General features: G+C 36.0%; 1 protein-coding gene across 3 annotated transcripts in view; it reads right to left on the bottom strand.

Moving 5' to 3' along the window:
• Positions 1-12,644, bottom strand: part of MARCHF5 (membrane associated ring-CH-type finger 5) — a 42,734-nt gene that overhangs the window by 13,467 nt on the left and 16,623 nt on the right. For all 3 annotated transcript variants that reach the window (XM_052800301.1, XM_052800299.1, XM_052800300.1), the window contains exons 2-5: positions 9,899-10,101; positions 4,381-4,511; positions 935-1,118; positions 335-501 (exon numbers count right to left, since the gene is read on the bottom strand). In XM_052800301.1, coding sequence (XP_052656261.1) covers positions 335-501; positions 935-1,118; positions 4,381-4,511; positions 9,899-10,101 — 685 coding nt within the window. The remainder of the gene's footprint in view (positions 1-334; positions 502-934; positions 1,119-4,380; positions 4,512-9,898; positions 10,102-12,644) is intronic.

Here is a 12,644-nt window from a genome sequence, read left to right on the forward strand (position 1 = left end):
TGCAGAGATTGTTCTTAGAAGATGCTGGTTACTCATCTCCATTATCACCCTTAATTACTGGTAAGGTCTGCCTAGTACAGTACCAGATACAAGTTTCAGCCTTGTCTTGAATTGAGATTAGTTTCAGTTGTAATGACAAAACCTCTCACACATGTGATGCTTGTCCACTGCCATGATAGGCAACCTTTAAAAAACCCCTTCCCTTAATCAAATGCCACTCTCAAGTTCTAGATCAATTTATATTCCTTTTTACTTTCCTCCCCGCCCCCCCCAACATGACACTTCATACTCCCATAGTAGAATCATTTATGAAACAAACAATACTGAATCTTACCAAGATTGTCCTTTGTAAATTTGAGTTAACACTGCTGAACATCAGCTTTCCAACTATCGTGGCAATAGTAGGGAAAACTAAAGCTCCACATAGAATACGTGTAGCAGAGACATGATCTGCCAAAGGGTTGGCCTCTGCTGGAATACGAGGAACAGGACATCCAATGCCTAAAGGGATGAGAGTGGGGGAAGAAAAGGTTACATAGCCACTACCTCAAATGGAACACAGAAAGCACATGAGTGCCCACCCCCCACTCCATTACAAATCTATAGCCCAATTACTTTTTGAGAACTATCCTTCTTCTCAGTGAATACTCTGTTTCCATTAAATGACTGTATTCATTTTTACTTTCAAGTAAGACCCATGGTTTTCAGTAGCTTATTTTGTTACTAAGGCCTTAACTGAAACCATGCTCTTGCTCCTCTTGCCCCACCTTTCTCACGAGGTACTATACAAACACAGTCTAAACAGACTGAACATAAAATAGAGTGAAGGTGTTAATCACCTCTACTTAAGAATGGTGAAAACTACTTGCCTATCCCCATCTCCTAAAGGCACAAATTCAAGCTTGATATTTCCTTTTAAATTTAATCACATTACCTGGAAATATGCTGTTCAAAATCTGTAGCTTATTAGAGTATTTGCGCCACAGTCTGAGCACATAGTCCTCCCAACGAATCATCTTGCCCAATATTAGCATGACTGGGATAGTGGGAAGTCCAATCAAAAGAAATAAAGGATCAGCTCTCTCCATGACATCAAGACCTTCTTTGTGACCCACAACCTGGTAAATATGTATATAGTTGACAAACATAACAAAGGCCACAACTGAACAAAGAATGTAACTTTTTAAAAGTCTAGTTTGTTTGGGGCTGCCCACACATCTTAAGTTAAACAGACGACTGTTCTACCTAACATACTCAGTTTTCCCTTTGCATCCTTGGTTGCTTATGAAGTGTAATGCAGGCAAACTACCAGCTCTAGTTTGCATATCATTAATATTGCAGAGAGCTGTAACGCAATTCGTTACCATCTCAAGAAAAGTTTCACATGCTTCTGTGTAAGTAAAAGCCTAAACATCTGAAACATCAAAATAGCATGCTTTCCAAAACGTGTAGAAGAACTTACAATTTTAGAATGATTAATTCTACACTCAGAAATTGACTAGATACTACTCTTTAAAGGATAAATTGATAGCAAGTATCTCAGGATGTTTTAATAAAAAACTTCTGTTACGTAGGAATACCTTACGCAACAGAGATCACAGTATTAAAAAGTATTGTTTCTCTAGACAATGCAGGAAGAGGAAAGCTATTTTCAACTGTAGTGGAAATAGCAGCATATCTTCACTTGTACCTTATTTTTAAATGTGGTTAGTGCTACAGTTGTAAAGGACAGTCATTACTGATGTGTCTAAAACTTTCTATTGGCACAAAAAAAAATCAGACTTTGCAGTTTATAAAATGTAGGTATTAAAACATAACAGTGCCTTATGTTTTCCTTAGAAGTACAAACTTTTTATTCTAGATATGTAACTCTAATAGAGCTGAGGACAAAAAAAAAAAAAAAGTGAAAGTGGTAGATATCCTCTAGAGCTGTCTCAATTTCAGAATTACTAAATGCTAGTAAAGTCCTTGAAGTGCTTCTAGAAAGAACGGGCTCTTTCATGACTTCTTCCCTAAGAATCCAGGAAGACTAAAACCACTAAAATAATAATTATTACATTTGTCAGGCACTGGATTTCCTGATGTGTTTTCACTGACTTGTTTTCCACACAAATGCAAAAAGCTACCAAGTCTTTGCTTGCACAAAAGTAGGTAGTAAGAACATGTAACAATAGCAAAATTTTCAAAACAAAACAACAAAAAAACCCCACAACAAAAAACAGTACTGCTGGAATAGGTAGGACACAGGGAAACAGCTAGGGTAACGTACCACAATACCTTTAAACTGTACTTTTTAGCCTTGCTTTGAAAACCATTCCATTTTATTCTTCTAGAACAGGAACTTACGTTCTATACCACAGCCTCTAAAAATAGGCATAACCAATATTGTTGCCGCCAAAAGATTATTCCTGCAAAAAATACTCAGCATTTGTCTTCCAGCTTGTTCACTATCTTCCACCCAAAATGTGATGTCTGACACTATCCTTTTTCTCCTTACAGTCCTTGTCAATCAAAAAAAGGCTCAATACCTTGTCTCTTCTGCTTTAGATTACTATTTCTTTCTGTTTTCAGTAACCCCATATGATTTGTTACTGACTTAGCCACACTGGAGTCACAATGTCAACTCTGTATTTATTTTTCTCCATCTGAAGCTTAACCTTTAAAAATAGCTTTTCTGCTTCTCTCTGGCCCTTCAACTGAAGGAAAGGAGTCTGAAGTACAGGAAGAAACAAGTTATATTAAACCTAGCAAATCTGGGGTGACAAAAGGCGTGGAAAAGTTTCCCTCCACTCCCAGTTTAATCTCTTCCATTATATGCAAAAATAAATTATTCTCTTACCCAGCGTGCCATCCATATGATCAAAAAACATTAAATCAGAGGAAAATAGCTAATTCTTCATATCTGGGATTTGACCAGCTGTCTAAACATTAGTTTAGACAGATCCTCATTTCGAAAAGCAAAAAAACCTACAGAAAGGAGCATTTTATCTTTCCATTTGGTTATGTAGTTCTAGTGAAGCTAAAAAGGTCATTTAAGTTCCTACAGAAAAAGGCACAGTGTAGCAGTGAGCAAGGAGATAAGGACTGGTACCTTTCAGGAAGTCTAGTTGTAATATTACAGATGGTTACAATGTTCCTGTAAGGGCCACAACAAGAACAAAGTATCAGATAAGGGAAGTCCTAAGTGTGCTATTCTGTAATATAGAGACTCATCCACTGGAATGGAGGAGGTATTGAAAATCATCATACATCACTTAAGCAGCCGCTTGACCCTGGCCACACTGGTACCAGGGAGACTGCATCAACTCATTTGGGCTCCACTTCAGGTGGTCGTCATATACATTTCTGCTATGAGATCACGTACAAACGGAACCAAAACAGCACACAATCTTGAGATGGAGTGAATTGTAGAACTGCAGGGCAGTACCACACAGTTCAAGAAAAAGTAGTGCCATATGACTTACATGGATAAGGACTAGGTTGTGTATTTAAAATTAGAACTGTGTAGAGGAATACTTATCAGCATACAGATTTGTTAATTCTATCTACAACTGAATTAACATCAGAAATACTTTTATGCTTTCAGGCAAAACACAGGTTATGGGCTCGATATAGGAATCAACAACTAAAATGGTAACAAAGGTCCTTCTAGTTGTACAGTCTATGAAAACTCTTGTCTTGTAGTTGAACTAGGACAGCCATGATCAATTCTTTCCATAGTTAATAGTCTACCACCTGTCAACATAATTTTTACATTTAAATAGCAAGTTCACAAGAACAGAAGTAGGAAAAATAAATATTTTTTTCCCTTTCAACTAACCATACAGTCTGAAGTAATTAAAAGAACATACTATTAATTTGCAGTGTTTTGCATTTGTTGTTCATGAATGAATTGCACTATTCAGAGCATGCATTTTCCTTTATGCGATAAAAAAAGCGGTGCGACTGAAAAATTCACCATGTCTCAACCCTTTGAATGTTAGCAGCAAAATTTTTCTACAGGTAAAAGAAGAGATTAGTCTCATGTCTTTTCTGAAGAATTAGACTACCCATTATTAGTGGTTAGATGGTAATGGCACCTTTTCTGTAAGAATAGAAGTGGGTTCACCAGCCTGCCATACAAAGGGCAGCCAGCTACAGTAGTAGTGAATTTTGTTAGTTGCAGACTGAACCATGTTTGAACAGGCATACTTGGCTTTATACAGTATGATCAGTTACAAGTGAAAAGCTTTCTATCCACCCATCTTGAATTCACTTGTTAACTACACTGAAAGTAGCTAAAGCATGTTTTAAACCAAGGAAAGAGGAGTCTTAATTAATTGACTTTTTCTTTAGAAGACTTGCTTTCAAAGCTGGTAAGAAGAGGGAATACATGTGTACCTGCATCACCGTCACAGCTCCATATGTAACAGCTGTCCAGTATATAGAGCCCACCATTATTCCAGCTGCAGCAAATGGACATGCCTTTGAGATCAGTCGATCTGCAAGATCCAAAACGTAAACAACTGGACCTATGATAAAGGAAAAGTAAGGTTTCAAGATAGATACATATATACATACATAAGCATACTGAAGAAAGCTCTCAGCATCTATTACTGATAAGAAAGAATGAACTTGGCAAAATAACAAGTCTGACATCCCACACATGCTGTTTAAATGAGAACATATAATTAAAAAGCTACTAAGCTAAACTTGTAACTTATTTCTACCTACCATTTCATTCACTGCAACATCTTTCTGAGAGATTAATATGCTGGTTAGAGCACAAATTTACCCACTAAAGTTGACTAGTTTCCCTTCTCTGTGTTGAATCAGAATTGTTCTGTTGTAGAAAGCATTTTAGGCTTAGTGGCTTTTTTATTTGTTAGATATTTCAGTTTTCAAAAGGAAGAAATACTGATTAGTTGTAATGTACTTCACGTGCTTATCTTTGACAGCTTCACCTGAGAATTCTGTCACTAAACTATCCTGCTGTACAGTAAAAAGCAGCACAGTCAATATGAAAGATTCCTTCTGCTGGAAGAGGCTGCATTCAATGTTTTTAGAGGCCCACCTCTCAAACGTTGGGAGAAAAAACCCTCCTATTCAGGTTATTTACTGCCTTTGACAACAGTGCTTGAATAGAGTTTCATTGTTCTATGGACAACTGCACTTTCAAGACTTAACGCAGAGCAAGACATGACCCTGATCAACTCTGGCGAGGTAAACAAGGGCATGCTTGCATCTTTTCTTTGAGAGACTGCAAGAGCACCAGCAAAGCAAAAGGCAGAAGCTTAAGTGTCAAATACATGTATGAAACTGAAAAATGTCATCACCATGATCAAATTCCACATTACTTTCGTATTTGTCAACAAATTCTACGGACTGTCCTCCAGCTCATTTGCATGAATAGTTCTTGTTAGCTCCCTCCTACTTTTTTCCTACCAAAATCAGTGAAAATATTAAAGTTATTCTGAAAACCAGCCTACAGGCATTCTTCAAGTAACTAATCCTCCATGTCTCTCATCACGGCTTACCCACTCAGGCCTCTAATTCTTTTACTACTTCCTGATTTTTTATCTTCTTTTTTGGGGGGGGGGGGGGGGGGGAGGTGTGGTGCAGCAGGGTGTTGAAGGAGTGCTGTCTTGAGCAATGGTGTTAAATGACTTACTGAAGTCCCGATATACTAGATATACAGGACTTCCACTAGATGAATTGCTAGGCTAGTTAGCATTCTCTGTTTTGTACACCGATCCTGAGTTGTATACCATTTTCTACCTGACCTCCAATTAATCAAAACTTGTTCTGTCCCTGCACAGAATTGAGAAGATTAGGTGTCAAGGATTTTTTTCTTTTTTACCTTTCTAAAGGTAAAGGTATGGTATTTGGCATTCTCCAAGTATACAAAAATTACTTGCAGTTCAATTCTTAGCTTGAATACTCCTAGTACATAAGAACTTTATATTCTTAGTTTTTTAGGGTGGTGATAACTTAGCACCCTGTTCCCAAAAGGATTGTCTCTGAACTATCATATTTACACCAAGTGAATTAAAAGCCATGCATTTAAATGTACAATCAAGATGTGAAATTCATATCAAAAAAAGTTTGCAAAAAATTTATTTCCGTCAGCCACACTGACAAAATTGTGATTCTTGTTTCATGACTTAGTTGGTTCTTCTCTTTCCGAAAACAGGTCTAGTGTGAATGCTTTCAAAACAACCAGTTCTACTCAGCTCAAGTCAGCCAGTGAAAACAAGCAACAAGAACAACTAATTAAACTTGTTCATTGTCATGTTTTATCAGCACTGGTATTCTTGTAAAGCACTCCCAAATACATCTGTTTTGTGATGGGTTTCCCCTCCTTCTGCCCCCCCCCTCCCTTTTTTTTTTAAAAAGAACAGGGTAGGATTTTACATTCTGTTTGCACAGCAGTAGCATCAAGACCTTGTAGAAGGATTGCAACTTTTTTTTTTTCCATACCCAGGTGTGTGTGCAAATACCATGCTGAAGAGGTGCAATTTAAACACATTTAGCTTATATGCAGTCTTGACATAAGTCATTGTAAATATTGCCAAGTTATGTATCAGACTAGTGGGCAGTCCTAAGCAACTTGGGCAGAATATTGCTTAATGTACTCTCTATTCTAGCTCTGCTGGAGCCTCAAGTTCTTAACCTACTACTCATGTACCTCAAATTGGTTACCTTTGCATGCATCTTCTAGTACAGCATGCGTTCTTTTAGTAATAAGCTCCAGTTTTAAGGGCAGGAAGCATCTTCCTATGTGGCTTGTAAGACAGTAAACACCTCACTAGCACACTACTTCAAATACACCAACCGATGTAAATTAGTCCATAAGTAGCCGACAAAGTATAACTATAGAGTTAATTTATTCTCAAGTTGAGCATCCTATTGTTGATTAAGTACCAAAATTAAAGGGTTTCTGAAGAAGGAACACTCTACTCAAAATGCAAAGAACTGGAACAAGCAGTTCCACTGTATTAACAGTTATGTTTAAGTTTCCAGGACAGACTTCAGCGGTGGGATGTCTATCAACGTGCTGAAAGTAGCAACAAGGTCATAACTGGAAGTACTGAATGCACAGTAATTTAGACATCTTGACTGTTACCCACAGTCACTGAAAAAGTTCTGTAGTTGTACCATTTTGAAAACTTACATTTGTTTGAAGAAGGTGAAGACAAGAGACTCAAAAACACCCATCATATTTGGTGAGTCCTAAAGGGCGACACAAAGCACTAAAGCTTGCCTTATACATCTTGGCAAGGTGATAAGGCAACAGCAGAAGTCTAACACTAAAAGTACTAACAAATTGCACCTACTGATACTAATCATTAGAAGAAGCAGGCTATGGAATTAGGTATAGAATCTTGAGAAAAGACTAGCAAAACATTGTTCCAGTTTTTGTTTGTTTGTTTGTTTTTTTTTAATTAGCCCTTTAGGAAGGAAGTTGTGAGAAAGGAGGACAAATATTACTGTTCCTTTTAAGATGGTATTAAGGAATAAGCAGGAAATTAAGTATCACTGACATACAAATTAAAGAAGGAAATACAAAATACAAAAATATTTTTCATTTTGTAAAACAATCATGCTTTAACAGAGCTTTCTCTGCCAAACTTTTCTATTTATTAAACTGAAATAATTTATCTAAAAGATACTTCAGTTATTTTCAAAGTGACAATATTTTCTTATTTAATAAAAAAGTTTCTCAGAAGAAATGAAAACAGCTAGTAAGAGCAGTTACTATCAATCTCTAAAACTGATATGCACTATCAAATTTGAAATTGGATTATAATTTTAAGAAGATACGTCACTAAGGGGGTTGTTTTGAATTGGCAAATAGAGAGACACTATTACTTATAAAGATATTCGTTGATGTCTCCAAGTTGACACTACGTCAAAACTATAATCAAATAGAAGAAGTTGTGTTAGGAAGTGCCCTTTCACAGAAATTTATTTTTAAAAAAAAGTTTCCAGCAGTACATCAGAGGAGTCTTAATGTAAGTAAGTTTCTGAACTATGATACTTCAGGGAAACTTCAGTTGTTACTTCCTCCCTGCTCAAGTAATTGTAGTTTCTTGAATGGTATGACTAGTAATGTCTTCAAAAGATACCTGCTGCAGCAGAGACAGGGCTACTGGCAAGACTGCTTGAAAACATATTACTGTCCTAACTCTGCCTGGTGTGACCTTGACTGACTTATAGTGGAATTGTGATATAACAGTTTTCGGTCACTAGAAAGAGCTACAAAAGGGCAAGACTGTCTCACTTGTTTAAGGCACTTCAAGCTCATGATTGTGTTTGACGGACCCAAATTTATTTCTGTCGTCTACTATTGGTCTTGTGTACTCTTACACAAGTCTGAATTTTTACGCCCTTCTCATCTTTAAAAATGGAAAAAGATGGTATTGTGAGGGAAAATACATCAAAAGATTCTTGCATGCCTGCAGGCAAGAGCTGAACAATCTCATACAAGAATATTAGGCCAGCTTCAGAACCTAGGTATGTTAGCATTTAGGAATCTTAGCTTTCAAATAGAGTATGCCACAAATTGCAAGAACAAATGAAAATGCCTGTTATGTGCATGCATGTTCTCCAAACTATAGTTGCTTCCCCTTTTTCCCAGTGCCAAAATAAAATATAAATGCAGCTGACATTACAATTTCATCATTCCAGATGCAAGTAAGAATATTAAACAGCTTCAAGTTTTGTGGTACATTGTAAGTGTCCAGATATCAAACCTATTTCTTCCCCAAAGCCAATGCTAAATGTTGTCATTTGATGCCTCCTTTATGATGGAGATTAAGATTCCTCTCTACCTTATCCTTATAGGAAAGCTGAATTGTGGCTGATACATGAATAACTTGGTAGTAAGTTTCATGATGGTTTATGTTTTCTTGAATATCAACAATACACTAGTCCATATTTTCTCTCCCATTACTCAGTGTTCCATCATAGAAATAAACATCATCACCCAAATAAAATTCCCTTCACACCTTAATTTTGTCAGCCCTTATACTAACAGAAAATAGGTCCTCTCCCAAAGAACTGACAGTGCAAGTTATTTTCAGCTGTTTCATTACAGAAATAAGATATTTTTTTAAAAATCTTCTTTAAAATCTTCTAAATGCCTGTACTCACATGCTGTATCAGCATTTCTTTAACAAGCAGTTTTACTTTTAAACAAAATTAAAGTTTCCATGGCAACATTCCATTTTCTTGCCCTACTTAATATACCCCATAGAACATATGGGCAAATGAGGGCTGGAATGATAGCAACCACTGCTAATTTAAATATATGCAACATGTTGTGCAGTGTCCTAGTTGGCTGCTCAAATAAGTAGACTCTGGAAGACCATCTCCAACTTTCTTTCACGCTGACAGAGCTAGAGCAGTGCCCAGCAACCACAGATTATTCTGCCTCTTGAATATAGGGCAATACTGAGTCAGGAACACCTCCCAAAGTAAAAATATGTTTTTCAGGTAATGCAACAGGTTGCTCAGTAAGGTTCTTTGAATTTCCTTTGATAACAGTTTCTCTGCAAGCTGAAGAAAAAAAAAAGGATGTGTTTATGTGCTAATATGTAGCAATTGCTGAAAGAAGTCACACTCTGCTCAAGAAGAAAAAAATATCACTTTAACCATTAATTAATTACAGATCAATCACTTATAAGACTTATCAATATACCTAAGCGGAACACATCCAAAATTTTCAGAAGGTATTTACCTAAGCCAACAAATAGGACACGAGCAGAATATAAAGGTATTTCTTTCTGTCTGGAAAAGGGAACAGACAAGTTTTCAACAGAATTGATGTGCCAAGCGCAAAAGAGGAAAAAGCCGGAACAATATAAAGAAACAACCCATTATATTATGTTTAAAATTTAATTGATGCATATCTTACCTAGCTTTGGAAATACTATTAAATATTCTGCATTGCACTGAGGACAAGCAACTCTAGCAGTACTGTTTCCTCTTTGCTTTTCATCCACCCAGCGCTGCAGACAAGTCTGATGAACCCATTTCGTAGAGCCCCTGCACCTGCAAGGTCTCACCCATTCTGCTGTCCGATCATCCTCATCGGTAGCAAAACAAACCCAGCAGCTTCTGTAATTACAGGAAGGAAAAAAAGATGATTTTTTTTCTGCTTTTACATGCTTAAAATAAACTTTCACATGTGAAAGCATATAGTTTTAGAAAACATGCACCTAAAGGAGATGATACTTGTTGCTTCATTCTTAATCACCAAAAATATAAATATTTTGTACCACAGTCTTGTTCTGGTATTAACATACTATTACAGACAGCTAAACAACTGCTTTTAATACGTTCTGAATTACTAATTTAACTTTTAGATAATTTATGAATTAAAAAGCATTGAGACTGTAGTTCAACCTCTGAATAATTCAACATATGAAAAATCCATATATTTTTAAAATTTATTATCATCTCCTTCTACAGCAGACATTTTGGTAAGTTTTTAAAATTAAAAAATATAAGACCAATAATACAGTAGTCTGTTACTAGGGAAACTAACTCAATCCACTTAAATGACAAAACAACACAAATGACACAATGTATCACAAAAACTGTAAATAATTATATTCAATTAATTCCCTCTCTTTGAAAAGAGAAAGTACTTCATTCAGATAAATCAATTTTATATAATATAAATTAAGTTATAAAGTACTTGAAGAATACTATTGTACCACTAGAGGAGGAAATTTCTGCACTGAAGAATTATCTGGATATAGAAAATTCAAACATATTAATTCTATAAGGAAAAAACACAAGACTGACAGGTTATGTGCCCTGACCTGAAGAGAGCACACATCCTAGTAATTCCCAGATATCTGATCTGATGACTAGGCCAGACCCTTAAAGACCTTACAAATTGCAAGAGAAAAGTAAAATATGGATCTAAACTAGGAGAATATCAGATATGTTGACCCAATAATTTAGGTTTTACTGTGAAATAATTTGCTAATTCCCCTACTGAAGATAGTGAAGTTTAGATAATAAACAAGAATCTAACAAAATAAGGATCTTTCTACAAATATAGTCTGGTTTGATATATTTTTTTAAAATAAATATTTGACACAAGCCATCGTAATCCTAATTAAACCTTTATAAAGGTGTCCAGCAACAACATCCCTATAATTTAACTATCAAGCCACAATCTAATTAGACATTATGCACTAACTGAAGTATTGCAGCACTATTTTGATGCTGGTTTTGTTCTCTTAATTTGAGTAACATCACCAAGATAAAACAGTATAAGGCTTCTTATGTGTAGCCACTGACAATAATTGAGATCATAAGCAGCTGAGAAATGCTCTGGCACTACTAAACAAAGCAATGTTAAGATTCAAGAATCTTGACTGTAGTTTCTATGTGGGGATGGTACAGTGGTTCATGACGTTTCTCCTCTCCCTCCCCTAGCATTTGTTGTCAGTAATAAACCTTCTTCCTAGCCTTTTAAACACTTCAATTTTTTTTCCTTGTTTCAGCTTCTCTGCTCACCTTTATTCTCTCCCCACCTCATATTTTTTGTTTCAGTCTGCCCTTTCTGCATCCCATCTCTAATCTTTGTTAGCATCTGGGAAGAGAAATTACAGCTTAGAAGTCCCCTCCAACTCTAGTCATTTTGCCAGATTGTCATACTCTCTCTTATGGAAATCAGTGCTAAATAGTCGTCAGAAAACTTACTTGACAAATTTATACTTGAACATATACATACTGCAGGTCTTTCTTCTGCATGCCTTCCAAAGAAAAAAAAAAAAAAAAAGAAACAAAGCTTGTAACTAACTAAAGCTCATTAGACAAAGTTTATAAGGGAATTATAAGCACAACAATGGCCAATCTTACTAGAGCCAATTTCAAAGCAACAAAAATACAGTAAATTCCTTTAAAAGATCACTATTTTCTCCCTAGCATGTCACTTGTAAACAGGTTGGGGGGGGTGGTTTGGTTTTGTTTTTAACTGCTCTATGAGGAAAAGGAGGGGGTGGGGAATCTACAATGGGAAACTTATTTTGTCAGGCTCAAACTTGAAGTAGTAAAAAAATATTGTTGTCCAACAGCTTCCTTTTAAGGCCTTGCTATTTTGGGTAGTATTCTATTTGTGAACTGAAAATGTTTCTCTACAGAAGAATAACCATGTTTTGTTTATAGGAATAACTGTGCCTATAAAATATTTGCAATGCTTTCTTTTAAAGCTCTGAATCTTTTTCTGATTTATAGTGGCGGAAGTATACTGAAATTAAGTTGCGAGTGCACAAGAGCACAACATAGCCTATAGCAACTTATTACTGGCATACTTGTGAAAGGGAACACAATTTGAGATGCAGATTCCAGGGAAGATTGCAGGAAAAGCAATTTAGTATTGAACAACAGGTAAAACAAATATAACTGTCATGTCCGCGTGTCCATTTGTAAGTACAGAACATATTCTAGTAGGTACAGATGTAAATTTTTAACATTGGTGCTCTAAAACTAGAACTACACCAGTCTGCATTCAAGAAGATTGTTCAGTTGGAAGACTAACATCTTGAATCAGAACTGCAATTTCTCCCATTCATCTTAATGGGAAGGTAAAAGCAAAGTGTGACTATGGTTCTTTCTGTCCTTCCCCACAACATCTGTTTAAA

Source organism: Harpia harpyja, chromosome 10 (assembly GCF_026419915.1).
Source record: "Harpia harpyja isolate bHarHar1 chromosome 10, bHarHar1 primary haplotype, whole genome shotgun sequence".
In the NCBI taxonomy this organism is placed as follows: Eukaryota; Metazoa; Chordata; class Aves; order Accipitriformes; family Accipitridae; genus Harpia; species Harpia harpyja.